At 37.6% G+C, this 18321-nt stretch overlaps 3 protein-coding genes across 4 annotated transcripts in view; 1 reads left to right on the top strand and 2 right to left on the bottom strand.

The window, feature by feature from the left end:
* The window catches only part of REXO5 (RNA exonuclease 5), a 67531-nt gene that overhangs the window by 36883 nt on the left and 12327 nt on the right, over window positions 1–18321 (bottom strand). The window lies entirely within an intron of this gene.
* ERI2 (ERI1 exoribonuclease family member 2) overlaps window positions 1–18321 on the top strand; it is a 22672-nt gene continuing 4351 nt past the window's right edge. Inside the window, exons 1-9 of one of the 2 annotated variants that reach the window (XM_032327470.1) lie at window positions 1–171; window positions 1726–1793; window positions 1879–1962; window positions 2462–2589; window positions 3519–3675; window positions 5044–5144; window positions 5878–5959; window positions 6603–6691; window positions 6898–9063. In XM_032327470.1, the coding sequence (XP_032183361.1) occupies window positions 149–171; window positions 1726–1793; window positions 1879–1962; window positions 2462–2589; window positions 3519–3675; window positions 5044–5144; window positions 5878–5959; window positions 6603–6691; window positions 6898–8202 (2037 nt within the window). In that variant the 5' untranslated portion in view covers window positions 1–148 and the 3' untranslated portion in view covers window positions 8203–9063. Of the gene's footprint in view, window positions 172–1725; window positions 1794–1878; window positions 1963–2461; window positions 2590–3518; window positions 3676–5043; window positions 5145–5877; window positions 5960–6602; window positions 6692–6897; window positions 9064–18321 lie in introns of those variants that run through there. The other variant, XM_032327471.1, reaches the window with a different exon arrangement.
* The window catches only part of ACSM3 (acyl-CoA synthetase medium chain family member 3), a 27671-nt gene continuing 18471 nt past the window's right edge, over window positions 9122–18321 (bottom strand). The window contains exons 10-14 of the mRNA XM_032327477.1: window positions 14657–14758; window positions 12744–12871; window positions 12552–12651; window positions 9780–9899; window positions 9122–9393 (exon numbers count right to left, since the gene is read on the bottom strand). Of these exons, the coding sequence (XP_032183368.1) occupies window positions 9307–9393; window positions 9780–9899; window positions 12552–12651; window positions 12744–12871; window positions 14657–14758 (537 nt within the window). The 3' untranslated portion in view covers window positions 9122–9306. The remainder of the gene's footprint in view (window positions 9394–9779; window positions 9900–12551; window positions 12652–12743; window positions 12872–14656; window positions 14759–18321) is intronic.

Below are 18321 nucleotides of genomic sequence, written 5' to 3' on the forward strand. Positions count from 1 at the left end.
CGAAGCCGCCGCCGCCGCCACCGCCTCAGTCGCAGCCAAAGCCGCCGCCGCCGCAGCCTTCTCAGACGCGCCAGGCGTTTGAACGGACCGGAAGTGGTGGTTTAACGACTTCCGGCAGTTGGGCACAGAGGAGTCAGGAGTGCCGGGAATGGCGACCAAGAAGCTTGCGCGGTACGCGAGGGGTTTCTGGGCTGAGGGTGGCTCCTGGTCGAGTGCTGGCGCCCGCAGCCGGCCTGGGAAGTGCGCATCCGCGGGGTCAGCTTTCATTCTCTGCAGCCCAGGCGTCTCCGACCTGCACTGTCTGCCCCGGACTGAAAGGTCTCTGCTTGGATCTCGGTCTCGAGGTTCTCAGGCCGCTCTCTGCGCGAGGGTGGAAGAACCAGGGTTCGGACTGTGTGGCCTTGAGCCACTGTCAGCCCTTTCTAGGCCTCTGGAAACGAACTGGACGTGACCGCGCCTAGGCCATTCCGAGGTCTCAGGCAGCCCCTCTTCACCGGCAAGCTGTTCACCCTACCACTTGCTAGTGACCCGTTAAAGTCGTGTTGTGATTTATTGTAGCCTTCTCCCTGATTCCTGGTCACGCTGTACACATTTCTGATTTCAAAAGAACTGTTGTAATGTAGTGGTAAATAGCATGGGCTTCAGAGTTGGTCGATTCTGCTTTCACATACCAAATCTGTGTTCTTTGGCGAATTACTGAATCCGTTTTCTCATCCAAAGAATAGAGACAGCAACAATCCTACAGTTCTTGACGATTAAGTGAGATCACTAGAGCTCAGTGCTTGCTATGTAGTAAGAAATTAGATAAATGTTCGCTGTTATTCCCAATTCCTTGCATTTCCCATCACAGGTCTTAAACAAAACAAACAAAAGCGGCAACAGGAAGTGCCCCCTAGTTAAGCTTGACCTGTTCCTCAAAGTAGTTGTCTTACTTAACACCTAAGGAAGCTCATCCCTTTCTGTGAATTCAAGTATTGCCTTTGCGGATCCTTTGTCATGTATTACCTTATAGTAGTTTACCATGGGGGTCTACTTTCTTTACCCAGCTGTAATGTGGAGCTCCTGGAAGACTGGATCTTCACTATCTCCTCAGAACTGGTCTGTGCACATAGCAAGGGCTTGAAAAATGAAAAGGCGGAAATAAGCTTTTCAATGTATCTTTACCTCCGCAATCACTCATGTTCCTCAATATTTACTGTCAAATAAGGAAAGCAGAAGGAATTACTCTTAAGTTGGCAAATATGAACTTTGAGGCTCATGCAGGTAAAATGACTATTAAAATTTAATGACTGTTAAAATCAAAAGAGATTTTGGCAGTCAGTATAAGAACCAAGGTCTGGGGCGCCTGGGTGGCTCAGTGGGTTAAAGCCTCTGCCTTCAGCTCAGGTCATGATCCCAGGGTCCTGGCATCCTGCTTCCTCCTCTCTCTCTGCCTGCCTCTCTGCCTACTTGTGATCTCTGTCAAATAAATAGATAAATAAAAATCTAAAAAAAAAAAAAAAAAAAGAACCAAGGTCTTCTGTACCCCCTGGAGCAAATAATACATGATATGTTTATAAAAATAATTAAAAAAAAAAAACAAGGTTGTCTGCTCTCAAAGTTGTTCAATTTCCAGTCACTCACATAAATACATTAATAATGAGGGTTATAACATTAGTTTGTTAGCATATTCAAACAGGAGTGTGAATGCTTTTGTTGAACATACTTGGTTGTTGTACATTTTAGGCAGCTTGGATTAATTAGAAAAAAGTCAGTTGCACCAGCAAATGGAAATCTAGGAAGAAGCAAATCCAGTAAGTTTTGTGCTTCATTTCTTTACATTTTGTATCCTTGCACTTTTAACACTGATAAACCATAAGGTCACCCTTTGTTTTGCAGAGCAGTTGTTTGACTACTTAATTGTCATTGATTTTGAGTCAACATGTTGGAATGATGGGAAACGCCACCGGAGCCAAGAAATAAGTAAGTCTGGACTGCCAGTGGCCAAAGCTAGCCCAAGAGGAGTCACTAATAGATATAAAGTAGTCAGCAGTTAGTTTAAAGGAAATAAGATACCCTATGAATTGGTAGTTTACTATAAAACCTGACTTGACAAAAAAAGAACAAAAGTCTAAGTATATAAAATTATTTTAGAATTTCATACAAAATCTCAATTGTATAGTGACAGAAAAAATACCTTTGCTAAAAGAAATACATTTTAACTTCCATATGGTTTTAATATTTAATTGTAGAAATATATTCCAGAGTTTTAAATAGATACAACTTTAATATTCTGATTTAGTCTTTGGTACAATTTTATTATAACTATTATATCACACTGCTTTGGTCATTTTAATATGCTTTTACTGAACTAGTGACTATCTAATAATGCTATATGATGGTTAAATATGTTTAATTTAGAATGATGACAGCATTAATTTAACAATTATGTATTCAAGTGTCAATTGAATTTTTCGTGTAGTTGAATTTCCAGCAGTATTGCTGAACACATCAACTGGGGAGATTGAATCTGAGTTCCATGCTTATGTTCAGCCTCAAGAACATCCGATTCTTTCTGAATTTTGCATGGAACTGACAGGCATAAAACAGGTATGCCCTTTTCTTTTCCCCACCTCTCTTCTCACCCTGCCCCCCCCAAACCAAGAAAGTATGATGCAAATATTAAAATTCAGAAATCAGGGGCATGTGGGTGGCTCTGCTGCCTGAGTGGCTGGCTCTTGATTTCAGCTCAAGTCATGATCTAGAGGTCCTGGGATCAAACCCCGCATCGGGCTCCAACTTCAGTGGGGAGTCTACTTTAAGAGTCTCTCTCCCTCTCCTCACCCTGCACATGCTCTCTCTCCCTCTCTCTCTAAAAATAAATAAATCCTTAAAAAAATAAATAAATAAAATTCAGAAATCAGTTTTTAAAAGAAAATAAAAAGTATATACCATTTGAAATTAGATTTATGTACTGTTAGAAATAGTGTTCCCTCCAGAACTCTGTTGGAATCTTTAAAAATTAGATAGAATAGTGTTGTAAAAATGAATATCAAACTTATTTCATGGAAATTAAATTAATTTCATGGAAATCAGTCAGGATTTAATTACTATGTTTCTGTGTGATTTTAGCTAGAGCAGCCCAATTTTTCTTATCTTGCAGAGTTCTTACCATTATATTATCTCTCTTCCATGTGTTTTAGCATCTTTTTCTAAATTCTGGCAGTCAGAAGCTCTTTTTTTTTTTTTTTTTAAGGTTTTATTTATTTGCGAGAGACACAGAGAGAGAGAGAGAGAGAAAACGAGCTGGGGGGAGGGGCAAAGGGAGAACCAGGGGAGCAAGGAGCCCAATGTGGGACTTGATCCCAGGACCCTGGATTATGACCAGTGCCAAATGCAGATGCTTAACCAACTGAGGCACCCAGGTGCCCAGACCTCTTCTTTTTTACATGCCTCTATAGTGCTTAATTTTGTGCTAATGATGTATTCAATAATTATGGAATTCGATTGTTAAATTCAGATTTTGTGACTTTACTCAGGCTCAAGTAGATGAAGGAGTCCCCCTGAGGATTTGCTTATCTCAATTCTGTAAATGGGTTCAGAAGATTCAGCAACAGAAGAAAATTATTTTTGCTACTGGGATTTCAGATCCGCCTAATTCCGAAGTAAAATTATGTGCATTTGTTACTTGGTCAGGTAAAAAACAAGTTGTATCTATCAAGCATAAATGAGTGGGATAACCACTGTGAATTCTTTATCTGTAGTAAGAATTGTACTTGTTAACCTCTTAGGACTTGAAAAGAAATCTCAGTGCCTAACAAATGTTAACCAAGGAAAATAAATTTATTCATCTTTTTCAAATTTTACCATCCTGCGATACTTTAAAATTTTTTAAGACATAACCCTAAGAATTTTTCTAGATTGTACTTCTTTGTTCTTCTGGCTCCAGGCAAAGATGATTTAGTGAAAACTCTTATGCTACTTTCTACAACCTTGAATTAAAGAGAGTCTTCATTCCATTCACATCCTTTGCTTTATACTTTCATATTAGGAAAAAATGGGCCACTTAAGTCGATCTTTTGTATGCCTATGATACAGCGTTGCAATTAATAGTCGTTGATAGCAATGCTGTGCCATTGTTAGTCATATTTTTGGTTTTAGGTTTCTATAAGATATCTGGTTTCTCAATTACGTTAGTAATTTCTAGAATGTTGAAAGCAGATAACCTTCTCCAGGCCTTGTAATTTGATACCTTACTCTTCTTTCTGAGATACTCAGTGTGTTTAATTGGGTGTTTAAGGAATCATTTTGAGACTTAGTTACCAACCTTATTTCTTAATAGTAAATTATGTAAAGTGAATAATTGTTAGATATTAACAGCAATTAAATCCTGTTTCATTTTATATAGTATATTGTTATAGTATATACAGTATAGTTTATATTCTTTATATAGTACATATTATACTTTGGTATATAGTATGTAATGATAGTATACTATATGCTCATAAAATGTATATAAATTTATATATATATAAATGTGTCATTTTAAAAATTTAATTTATTTTTTAAGATTTTGTTTATTAAAAAATAAAAATTAAAAATTAAAAAAAGATTTTACTTATTTACTTGACAGAGATCATAAGTAGACAGAGAGGCAGGCAGAGAGAAGAAGGGAAGCAGGCTCCCTGCTGAGCAGAAAGCCCAATGCAGGGCTCCATCCCAGGACCCTGGGATCCTGACCTGAGCCAAAGACAGAGGCTTTAACCCACTGAGCCACCAGGCGCCCCTAAATGTGTCATTTATATAAATATTATATTCTATGTGTTATTTCTTTCTAAATCTTACATAATATTTCAACCTTTTATTTATAAATGATTTATATTTATATTATATATTTTATATTGTATTATTTATTATATATTTATATTTATATCTTATTTATAAATATATTTATTATATTTATTTATCTTATATATTATATATTTATAGTATTAAATTTATATTTATAAATATAAAAACTGCTGGCATCATTGAATTTGTTCTATTTTAATATACTTAATGCAGACTGGGACCTGGGGGTTTGCCTGGAGTGTGAGTGTAAAAGAAAACAGCTGATAAAACCCATGTTCTTAAATTCTTGGATTGATCTCAGAGTAACTTACAAGGTAAGGGTCAAAAATGGGGTCATGGTCTCTTTCCTTCTATGGAAAAATGATTAAACTTCATCCCATGTTGGGCGCCTGGGTGGCTCAGTGGGTTAAGCCGCTGCCTTCGGCTCAGGTCATGATCTCAGCGTCCTGGGATCGAGTCCCGCATCAGGCTCTCTGCTTGGCAGGGAGCCTGCTTCCCTCTCTCTCTCTCTGCCTGCCTCTCAGTCTACTTGTGATTTCTCTCTGTCAAATAAATAAATAAAATTTAAAAAAAAAATTAAAAAAAAAAAAAAAAAAAAACTTCATCCCATGCAAGGGTATAGGTTACTATAAATAAAATTTTTTTAAACTTTAAACTTTCACATAAATACATTTTTTTAAAGATTTTATTTATTTATGTGACAGACAGAGATCACAAGTAGGCAGAGAGGCAGGGAGAGAGAGGGGGAAGCAGGCTCCCCACTGAGCAGAGAGCCCGATGTGGGGCTTGATCCCAGGACCCTGGAATCATGACCTGAGCCAAAGGCAGAGGCTTTAACACACTGAGCCACCCAGGCACCCCCAAAAATACATTTCTTAAAGAATGTAAAAATGACAACAAAACAAGCATATTCCAAATCTAATAGAATGAAAAATTATGAAAAGTAAGTGTTAATACATAGTTTTTCTTTTTTTTTTTTGCTTTTTTTTTAATACATAGTTTTTCTAATAGTAACTTTTTTTGGATATGTTTCTTTTATTCGGTTAGATTTTCTATAGAAGAAAACCAAAAGGACTGAGCGGTGCCCTGCAGGAAGTGGGAATAGAATTCTTAGGACGAGAACATTCTGGTTAGTATAAACTGAAAGTAATTTTATTATGTAAGTCTTCTTATTTCTATAGTCTTTCATATGAATCTCGTATGTTTGGTGATGTCATTCAATTTTATTATGTAAGTTTTCTTATTTCTATAGTCTTTCAGATGAATCTTGTATTTTTGGTGATGTTATTAATTAGTAGTATCCTTTCAGGCTAAAGAAGTTCCTAGTCTATACAATTCAAAGATGTCTGACTTTCAAATCATACTACCATAATGTAGTATAAGATAAAGACTGCCATCTAGTGGCTTTCTGGTTGCTAAAAAGAATGAGAATTAGCTAAACCAGATGGAGATTAAACAAATGCCCAAATTAGTGAATTCATGAAAAAACTGAATAAGACTGTTAGATTACTCACAAAGCATGGTCCCTACAGAATGTTGCTTGCATTTTTTTGAACTGTAACACATTTTTATCTCCTCTGTAAATGTGGGAGATCTTGTCTTTTGTTGGTAAGCTTGCCACAGCATTTGCTAGTCCAATTTATCATAATTAAAATTAGTAGATGATCATAAAACTAATAGTATGTTCCAGTGTTAATTATGATTTCTTATTTTTTGCTATATTTCTTTACACTGTTACTATTAAATTCAGTGTTTGTTATCTATTTCCTCAGGGTTGGATGATTCTCGGAATACTGCCCTGCTTGCTTGGAAAATGATCAGGGATGGTTGCTTAATGAAAATTACAAGGTCCTTGAACAAGGTTAGTGGTGTCTTGCCTCTTTATCCTGTCATCTCAAACTCCAGAAGTAATCGTAGGTTCATTGAAATATAGATAATCATGTGTGGAATCCTTGATAAATCATTGAATGATGACATTTTTCTTTTTTGTCAAATCATATAATGTGTACTAAAGAGATTATGAATGCATAGTTTCTAAAGCTGTTGGGTTTGTCTGTGGAATCATAGGTTCCCACTAAGAAGAATTCCAGCGTTTTCACCAGAAATTTGAATACGAATCAAGTTGAAGAAAGGTCAGCCTGCAACAGTAGCATTCAGGGTCTGAGCATATGTGATAGGGAGCTTAAAAATACAGTAAATTCTCATGAAAAAGTTCAAATGAGGTCAGTTGGTGTAAATTCTCCTATAAAGGTACAGCAAGATCACCTCCAACTAAAAAGCAATGTAAAAGCAGGTCTTCATAATGCCAAAAGCTATTTCTCTCTTTTTAATACAAAGTCCTCTACTTCTGTGGAGCAGTTGCCGTCTGCCAGCTTGAATACACCTATGCAGAAGCACATAAGAAACGAACACCTTGCATTTAGTACCAAATCTAAGTCTTCAGCAATTGGTTCAGAATTGGTACTTGTATCAACTACCATTTCATCTGTTAATCATGTTTCTGATACGGAAATGAGTTCTGCTCTTGATTGTTTACCTATGTTGGCTGATTGGGAGGATGTAGCTTTACTGCCAGCATCTCAGCCTGAGCAAAGTATAGATTGTATACCTTCCACTAGTGACTCAAACTTAGATACTTCATTTAATTCTATAGAAAGATTAATGGTTTTAAAAGAAGGCACAGAAGAAACCCCTCAAAAATCTGGGACCTCTAAGTCTGTCGTATATAAGAGTCCACATACTACTATTTATCATGTGGAGGAAGCCAAAGATCCAGATTCAGATGCTTCTGACTTTAAATTACCTGAATGCAAATCAAGTAGCTTCAACAGTGTTAATGCCACTATGTCTCATCCTTCAGTTTTGGGGAAATACCCCCACCCTTTAGGTAGTACTAAAAGGAATCTATCCAGTCCTCTATCTTTCCCGCCAGCAAAAAAACAGACCCGCACTGTTCATGAAGAAAAACCTACATCATCTGATGGCTCTCCAGTGAGAAATTGTTCCCGGAAGGTCCTCCCCTCTATCTTAGCTTCTACAGTTAACCTACAAGAGCCTTGGAAGAGTGGGAAAATGACACCTCCTTTATGTAAGTGTGGCCGAAGATCTAAGAGACTTGTTGTTTCTAATAATGGACCAAACCATGGAAAAGTCTTCTATTGTTGTCCAGTTGGGAAATACCAAGAAAACAGAAAGTGTTGTGGTTATTTCAAATGGGAAGAAACACTTCAAAAGGAAAGAGCCAACAGCAGAGTTCTGTCTCATTCTCCAAGGGGACTCACTCTTAGTTCCCCAGAAGTAAGCCATATATGTAACAGAAACGTAAGTTTTTCTAAAAATTCATTGAGACTCAGACCTTCAATGAGGAATTGATAAACTTTCTCTACATTTAAACTATGCTTTTACTTTAATTTGACTTTTTGTGTGATAAAGAGAAAAAAGTATATAGGGCTACAAGTTATGGGGACTTAGCATATCTTGAGTTCTATAGACTATATTGGGGCTAGTATACACACACACACACACACATACATACATACACACACACAGTAAATAGAGAAAAAAATCAATTTCACAGTCTTCTAATTTCATCAGTTATCTAACATGTGTCTTCCATTCATGTATGAATCCTGGTTGTTCCTTGAATTTCCAAACATCATGAGTATTCTGATAATAGTTGTAGTTGTATACTGTTTTATTTTTATATATTAACACTTGCCAAATTTATCATACTTTTTTGAAGAACCACAAATTAAATATTTTGTATACTTTATTGATTAGATACATGCAACGGTAGTATGATGTTCTTCTTTAGTTAGACCCTGAAATGAATTTAAACTATTTTTAAGTTACTTGAATAAAAATATGACTAATAAAAATCCCTAACCTGTTTTCAGGTAGATATTTAGACTTTGAGAATTATGATCATCTTCTAACTGATATTTTTATTTTTCTAAAAACTTTTATAATAAGTTGTTTAGTTTTATTTCAAAACTTGAAGATTTGTTCTGATTTGTATATCAACGAGTCAGATGAATGATTCAACCAACAGGTCAGAAATTTGATTCAGATGCTATATGCTTTAAAATTTTCTCAGCAATTGATGGCATTGTTTTCATATTGCCAAAATCATAAGAACATTGACACTAATGCAGAGGAATTTTATTCTAAATAAATGTTCTAAATATTTTATTTCAGAATTCAGCCTCTGATGTTACACCCACAAGATATTTTATTTTATTTTTTTAAAAGATTTTTTTTTTAAGTACTCCACACCCAATGTGGGGCTCAAAATTAGAACCCTGTTATCAAGAGTTGCATTCTCGACTGATTGAGCCAGCCAGGTGTCCCAACCACAAGATATTTTAAAGCAACAACTTATAAATATATTACCACATTTGTCATCACCTCCCTATACTCTTGTGGTTTGGACAGAATCTTTGTTTTATAGATACTGTGATAAATAATAGAACAGATTTAAATTGTTTCCCATTCTTTCTTCCTCAGTTCATTTCTTTTGATCTTCCCGCTGATAGTCTTTGGCAGCTCTTGAACAAATTCTACCTGTTGGGATCAAGGGAAAAAATTAGTCCAGAAGTTTTCATCTTTAGACAAAGTAAGTTATATAGCCATTATTATCTCTAGGTGAAAGAATTAGGACACCCATTTGGGTCAGTTTTGGTAACAACCAGAAACAGAGATGGGTGTTATTGAGGAGATGTCGCTTAGTATTTAGAATTTACTACAAGTCCAGTAAGCCAAATGACCCAGCAAATTATGTCAAGAGTTTCATTTTAATCTCAAAGATTCTGATTCTTATTCATGTCATTAGTTCAGTTTGGAATATTTGGTGTAGCGTGTTTGAGGAGAATATTTATTAAAAATTTTTTTAAAAAAGCTGAAATTTGTCAGAATGCTAAGCAAATTGTCATCATAATTAGAATACCTACCTTTCTGGGATATTTGTAAGGTGCTGTAGTTTTTTTTACATGCTCCTGAATCTCCTTTTTTAGTTTTTCTTGATCATGTGATATGTAATCAGGGGCCAGAACAATAAAAGCCTTTACTACCTGCAAAAAATATTTGAAACACAAGGAAGATGAGTGTATATTTTTATGTTTTTCTAACTGGGAATCTAAGTGCTTGCTGGGGTGGGCCAGAAGGCTTCATAGTGTTTAATCCCAGCTCTGTGCTCTTAAGTCAGCCAGTTTGAGTCTCATAACTCTTATTCTGTAATACAAGAGAGTTTCTGGGACCTCTGCTTTGTTAATGATCTTAATGTTCTCATCTAACTACATCTTGAACTCTGCCCTCTGACCTGCTTCTGTTTCTGAGCTGTTTTTGCTCTTGACTTTTTACCTCATCTTTTATCTCCTTCAAGAAAATTTCCTTTTAGAAAAAATATATTTTCCTTTTAGGAACTCAACAAGGCACTAAGCACCGCCTTTTGGGTAACATCTTAGCCTGGTCTAGCCTAGTTTCTAGGTCTCTACCCTCATTGTGCCCCTTATAAAGAGTATTCACACTGAGTTTGCTCTTGTTGAAGGGAACAGTTCATTCAGGCTGTGCACTCTTCATTCCAGAGGTACTTATGTTGATAATAAGGCTGTGAAAATTCCGACAGACACTTTGCTATTACTCCGACCAATTTACCTGACCTTGAGGAACAAGAGTAGAAAATGGTGGTGGTCTTGCTGTCTAATTGGCAGAAGACAGGGAGGACTTCATCACTTTATGCTCACAAATCCTGTTCTCAAAGTTCACTCTTCCTTGAAATGTTTTGGAAAATCCTGCCCTGCCCAGAGTGTTTAGACAATCTATCTATAATTTTATCATACCCATTTTTTGGTAGTTCATAAAATGTTCTTGTGTTTATACTGGCTCTTCTGCTTTATCAATAAAAAAATTTAACCTTGCTAGAGGTGACTCATTCAGAGGCAGATTATTTTAAGAACTAATGTTTGTAATTATTGGCTTGAATATTGATAACTTCTACACCTTGGATAACGTCCACTGTATCTTTGTAAATTTTTTAAGATTTATTTACTTACTATAGAGAAAGCACATCCATGCACCCAGGAGTTGTAGGAGGGGCAGAGGGAGAGAATCTCAAGCAAATCCCACACTTAGTGCAGAGCTCAACTTGGAGCTCAATCTCATGACCCTGAGATCATGACCTGACCTGAAATCAAGAGTTAGATACTCAACTGTCTAAGCCACCCAGGTGCCCCTATAAAAATCTTTATAAACCATTACAGAAGATCGTAAATTAATATGGAGTGCCCTAACATGATTAAGAGCATGAACTCTAAAGTCAGACAGTCCAGGTTCAAATCACACTCTGTTGTGTAATTTTGGGAATGTTAGGAAACCTCTTTGTGCTTGTTCCTTCTCCAAAAAGAGAGATTGTGAGGATTAAATACGGCCTATACAGGCCCTGTGTAGGGCTTAATAATACCTGGAACATCAGAAAAAGTCATCAGAAATATTAGGTATTAGTTGTAGTGGTATTAGAAGTACAAAAAAATTTTTTTAACTAAAATCCTTAAGTTGGCTTAAAAGTTTCTCTAAAATTCTCTGCAAAATGTTGCATTTTTATAAGTCTATAGTTGTGCCATTTAATATGGTAGCCAGTTGTAACTTTAAACTTAATTAAAATGAAATAAACATTTTCTCAATCATACCAGCCACATCTCAAGTACTTTATAGCCATGTGTATTGTATCAAATGTTGCAGATATAGAATATTTCCACCATTGCATAAGTCCAGTAGTGACCTATGGCCTTCAAATTACAAAGAACATTGTGATCCTACCGGTGGAGTTAAAAGTGAAAGGATAAACTTCAGTAATCACAGAATCAATTTGCTGATCTATGGAATATTGGAGGCTTTGCTTGGCAAAGGAGACCTGAAGAATAGCACGGAATCTTTAAACCCAAAGTACCCTCTGACCAGCCCCAGTAAGAATGAGCTTTCAGGCGTATATATGACTCTTGATCTCGGGGTCATGAGATGAAGCCTCTCACTGGGCATAGAGCTTACTTTAAAAAAAAAAAAGGGAATGAGCTTTTAGGACTGTCTTATTCACAGCTTATTTCCTGAATCTTCCACCCATCACGTACCCAGCCTACTTCTGGTTGCCTTAGTTGCTATCTTTTTTTTTTTTTTTAAGATTTTATTTATTATTTGACAGAGAGAGATTACAAGTTGGCAGAGAGACAGGCGGCGGGGGGTGCGGGGGGAGGCAGGCTCCCCGCTAAGCAGAGAGCCCGATGCGGGGCTCAATCCCAGGACCCCGAGACCACGACCTGAGCAGAAGGCAGAGGCTTAACCCACTGAGCCACCCAGGCACCCCCTTAGTTGCTATCTTTGACCTTCCTTCCACCCCCTGATATCTGATGCCGGCCTAGCCTCCTCAGCTACACAAGAGACCATGTTGGTTTCCAGACCTGGGTAATAATACCATCTAGCTGATATCTGGCATCCTATCCTGCTGTGAGCCTGGGTTGTTGGCATTCACACCATCCCTCTAGGGAAAGGATACAAATTCCTTATATACATTTTCAGTCTTATTCATAGCAGTTCTTTCTGACTAGTGTATTTACTAATGACTGTCTGACTTGGAGTTAGTCAGTCATTTGGGGAATTCTGTTTCAGTGAACTGCTGAAAAGTAGACTGCCAACAAATTATAAAGTGAAGATGAATTTTTTTTTTTTTTTACCTCCCCCCTGGTGGGGTCTGGGCTGCTGACAACAGCAGCCTCTACAACTGCAGGATGCTCAACCAGGGCACTTTCCACCTCAAATGGTCCAATTCTGTAACTGGGAAATAAAACATATAAAGGTGAGCAGCAGATTTACTCCAGAACACCAATGATCAGTTAATGTAGACATATACACAGATGAAAAATTACCCAGAGGACAATATGATATCATCTGCTCTTGCAACAAACCAGAAATAGCCATCTTCATCCACATAGCCCCTGTCCCCAGTGATGTAGAAATTGCCTCGTAGTGTTGAAGCTGTTTTTGTAGGATTATCCTGTGAAACAAATAGCATTCTGTTAGTATTACTGTGAATGTGATTCTTCTGTTCAGCTGGATTTTTAAATGTTCAAGGGAGGGGGAAAAAATGGTCTCTTTGAGAAGTCTGGGAATGAAGAGGTGGCAGCACATGAAATAAAGATGAAATCCCATTGCTGAGCTAGCCCAGTCAAAGAAAGGTCAACTGTAGTTACAAAGACTAGGCATGCTGCCATCCTGACAATTTTCTTTTCTTTTTTAAAGATTTTATTTAGGGGCACCTGGATGGCTCAGTGGGTTAAGGCCTCTGCCTTCAGCTCAGGTCATGATCCCAGGGTCCTGGGATCGAGCCCCACATCAGGCTCTCTGCTCAGCGGGGAGCCTGCTTCCCCCCCTCTCTCTGCCTGCCTCTCTGCCTACTTGTGATCTCTGTCTGTCAAATAAATAAAATCTTTTAAAAAATAAAGATTTTGTTTATTTATTTAGAGAGAGAGAGGGAGATAGCAAGGGGAGGGCGAGCATGAATGGGGTTGGGAGGGGCAGACACAGAGGGAGAAGGAGACTCCCCGCTGAGCAGAGAGCCTGAGACATGGGGGGCTGGATTCCAGGACCCTGGGATCATGACCTGGGCCGAAGGCAGATGCTTAATAGACTGAGCCACCCAGGTGCCCCTTCTTTTCTTTTTTAAAGATGTTTAAAATTTGAGAGAGAGAGAGAGAGAGTAGTGGGAAGGCCACAGAGAGAGGGAAAGAATCTTAAGCAGACCCCATGTTGAATGCAGAGCCCAATGTAGGGCTCATTCCCATGACCCTGGGATCAGAACTTCAGGGGAAACCAAGAGTTGGTTGCTTAACCAACTGAGCCACCACGTGCCCCCCTGAGAATTTTCTCTGATGGATCACTAAACACTGCAGGAGTTGAGGATCCAAGGTGTGGGGTAATTAAGTCTTTTGGGTGGTTAATACCTAACACTGGGAGGAAAAGAGAGAGGTGAGTACTCAAGAGTTAAAAGAAAGCACCAGTACCTAATAAAGAATAAACTTTGTTTTTACATTTTGTTTTGTTTTACACAAAACCAGAACTTTGGTGGGAGGAAAAAAGGAAGTATTGTTATATTATGTAAAATTCATGGACAAGTAGGGATGCCTGGGTGGCTCAGTCAGTTAAGCATCTGCCTTTAGCTCAGGTCATGATCATAGGGTCCTGGGTTCTGTCCCTGTTTCTCCCTCTGCCTCTGCCTACCGCTCCCCCTGCTTGTGCTCTTTTTATCTCTGTCAAATAAAATCTTTAAAAAAAAATTTAAAATTCACTGATAAGTAGAACCTGGACCTGTGATTATATCAATGTAAACTTCACTATAATTTGTTTACTTCCATCATAGATGAAAATAGGTTTGCAAACAGTAGGGAACTTGGAAGGCCTCTAGTGAAAGACATTTCTTAATCTCACTGCCCCATTTTCTATCCCTCTCACTCAAGAAGGGAGAATAATCAGGTTTCAGGAAAATGATTAGGTGCTGTTTTACTGTGTAGAGGATGAGTATATACAAAAAGGCTGTCTTTCTAGACAGAGAAGGCTCCCTTCTCTTACCTTCATGAGCCTGGAGCAGTGATCTAGCCTTGGAGAACAAGCATTTGAATGTTTCTTTGGTTTCCTGTCTGAGGAATTAATATTCAGGACAATGAATCTCTCAAGATATGTCTAAAGTACCTATCCTGGGTGTGTTTTATGGCAAATAGGGATCAATACCAAGCACTTTTGAGAAATAAGTAGGAAATAAGAGGTTATTTAATAAGTCTCTTACTATATAATGAGCAAAAAGGCCAAATGGTCGGTTAGGTAGAACTTGAATACCAATATCTCCTTCTTGTCCAGGAGGTAGAACATTGCCATTTACATCTACAATCTAGGATAAAATAGAACAATTCATTTAAGGAAATTTTTATGTAAGGTGCATGTTAAAATTTTACTTTGCATGTTTTGTATTTTGCCATTTAAGAACACAGGCTTCCAAAAAAAATTTAGGTATACTTTAAATTCTCAAGAGAAATCTGTTTATTTAAATTCTTAGTGCAAAATACATGACAAAATGCAAGTTAGCAAAATATAAAGAATAAAAATCATCTTTAATTCTATCTAACAATAATCTCATTTTTGGTCATATTTTTTGAGACAATATAGAGATAGGAAAAAATAGGATCACTTCATAAATACACTGTTTTACAACCTTCTTTTATCATGCGGTATGTCTTGGTTGTCTTATTCTCAAGTAAATATTTCATTACTGGTTTACAAACGTTGTTTAACTATGGAACAAACAAAACCTTACTTCAGGAGCCCAATATAAGAAGCAGAGAAAGGGGAATGTTCTCTGGTTGAGACACTGCTGAGTATGCCAGAAGCCTTGTTTTCTTACCTTTTCCCGAGTCCTCCTAGTTCCCTGAAGTACCTAACAGTGAAAAACTGACAGTAGCTAGCATTACCTAGGCCCTGACTGCATTCCAACTAATAAATGCTACAGCTCTAAGTACTTCACATATATTGTTTTCTTTAGTCATTACAACAGTTCTATCTGGTTAGCGCTATTACCGTGCTTAAATGAGGAAACCAAGGTGCAGAATTTAAGCAACACAGTGTATAACTGAGATGGAATTAATCTCAGCAATCACACTCCAGATCTTGCCCTCTTCGTCACAACACTTCTCTGCAGGTTCTCCAATGAGTTCAATCCAATTTTGAAAAACCCAGATTAACGTTTTTCAGGCTGATCACTTAACTCATGTACCACATTTTGCCTTAAATAACTTTTAGCTATCTTTAAATATGAAACCCTCTACTTTCTTTTACGGACATCCACCAAGAGCCTTCAAATCTGAGATGTGGCTTGTGTGGAAAATAGGGGTATAATACTTATTTGGCATTTTCCAGATGGAAATGGGCTATGTCCCCAAAAGAAACTTGAAAGGCAGAAGAATTCTAAAAGTAAAATCATACTTTTACATTCTTATAAATAAAAAAATATATAAATTCCCACCCAGTCATCTAAAGAACATTTGGTTCCAGTATCAAGGAATTACTGATGGAAAGGAGATATTTTAAGAGTTCCAGATACTGGGGTGCCTGGGTTGCTCAGTGGGTTAAGCCTCTGCCTTCGGCTCAGGTCATGATCTCAGGGTCCTGGGATCGAACTTGCATTGGGCTCTCTGCTCTGCAGGGAGTCTGCTCCCCACCTCCCACCCCCGCCCTCTCTGCCTGCCTCTCTGCCTACTTGTGATCTCTCTCTGTCAAATAAATAAATAAAATCTTAAAAAAAAAAAAAAAAAAAGAAAGAAAAGAGTTCCAGATACTTAAAATAGACTACTCTTTAATGGATAGGAAGAGGCAAATGTTCTATTTCTGGCGAGAATCTCCAGATTATGCAAGTGACCTTAAAAATCTTTAGACATGAAAATTACGGGTTTTGGGCTTTGAAGTTGCAAGAATCTGATACCCAGCTGGTGGGAGCACATCCCCAGATGCCACACTGTCATTGCAGATGCTCTTAGCTAGGTAACAAGAGAAGTAATAGGAGCCCTTCGGAAAAAGTTGAAAATGGAGGTAGCTGCCTTAGGGAAATATGCACATCAAAATTACAAAGAGATACACTTCACACCCATTAGTTTAGCTGCTATCAAAAACACAAAGTGTTGGTGAAGATGTGGAAAAATTGGAACCCTTGTGCACTGTTTTGGGAATGTAAAATGGTATAACCACTGTAGAAAACAGTATGGCAATTCCTCAAAAAATTAAAAATAGAATTACCATATGATCCAGCATTTCTGCTTCTGTGTATATACCCCAAAGAATTAAAAGCATGGCCTTGAAGAGATATTTATATACCATGTTGATCACAGCACTATTCACAATAACTAAAATGTGGAAAGAACCACCCATTGACAAATGAACAGAAAAGCAAAATGTGTTATATCCATACAATGGGCTATTATCCAGCCTTAAAAAAGGAAGGAAATTCTGACCCATGCTACATGGATAAGACTTGAGGACATTATACTAAGGTGTAATTAGCCAGTCACAAAAAGATAAATACTGGTTCCACTTAATATGAGGTACTTATACATAGTAGTTACAGAGGTAGAAAGTAGAATGGTGGTTGCTGGGGCTGGGGACATTGTGGAATGGGAAGTTATTATTTAATAGATATAGTCTCAATTTTACAAGGTGAAAAGAGTTATGGAGCTAGATCTTGTTAATAATTGCACAATATTATGAACGTATTTAATACCACTGAGCTATGCACTTAAAAATGGTCAAGATGGTATATTTTATGTGTATTTATTATAATTTAAAATTGGGGGAAAAATTAGTAATGCTGACTGGGAATGCATGACAGAGCAATTCTCCTCTTGGCCACACCCTTTCTGCATTCAAATGTAGTTGCTCCAGAAAACCACTGGGCTCAAATTAGGGTGGGGTGGTGGTGATACACTGCTTTTGGATCACTGTGAGTACAGCTGCACCTGTGAGACCTTCACAGCAATGCATGTTGGGAATTGTCATTAAGAGGGAAGAAAGGAACACAGCTTTGTGAAATGCCAGCTTGATTACTTACAATGCAGACATGATAATGCTTAATTACCAATTTTTCTTTCTCTAATCTAAGGCTGCCTATAAACCAACGAACCATTGTTAAGCCTGTTTACGGAATGTAACCCGGACTCCTTTACCATCTCTTCTTAGAAAAGCTTTTCAAAGGAAGGAAATGCAAGGGAAAGAGGAATGATAATAATGGCACCTATCTTTTAGGTCTATATTATGTGCCAAACCCTTTGTTCTTTAGAGATGTTATCTCATTTAATCCTCACAAGAAGCCTATGATATCAGTTCTGTTATTATTAGGTCAACCAACCACCAGTTTGCCTGGGACTGAAGCAGGAGAGTGTCTCTGGGATGTATGTCTTTCCATGCTAAAACCAAGTAAGTCCCAGGAAAACCGAGGCAAGTTGGTCTCTCTAGTCCCTGTTTTACAAATCAGGAAACTGAGACTTTAGTAACTTCCCCAGAGACACTCAGCCAAAGACACTCAGCTCATGAAGCTCAGAGCCAGACCTGAACCACCAGGCAAGCCTACTTTTAGACGAGGTTCTCATCAAAGTTAAAGCAAGGGCGAGAACCCAGATCTGGCTTATTCCATAAGTTGACATCAGTAATCCTCTTCAAACTTACTCAAACTTTCTCAAACTTACCCGATCGTAAGAATTGGGATGCTTGTTTAAAACACAGATTTCAGGGTCCCACCTAGAAGGGGCCTGAAAATTAGTATTTTTTAACAAGTATCTGTGTAATCCTTATGATCAGAAAAGCCTCGGAAGATTGATTTAATCTGTAATTACGCCTCATTTAGGTTTGGTTTTGTGTGTTCTGTTCTGTAGACTCATCTATTTTGTGTTTTCATTGCTATGCCATGGTTTT

Source organism: Mustela erminea, chromosome 20 (genome assembly GCF_009829155.1).
Source record: "Mustela erminea isolate mMusErm1 chromosome 20, mMusErm1.Pri, whole genome shotgun sequence".
Taxonomy (NCBI): Eukaryota; Metazoa; Chordata; class Mammalia; order Carnivora; family Mustelidae; genus Mustela; species Mustela erminea.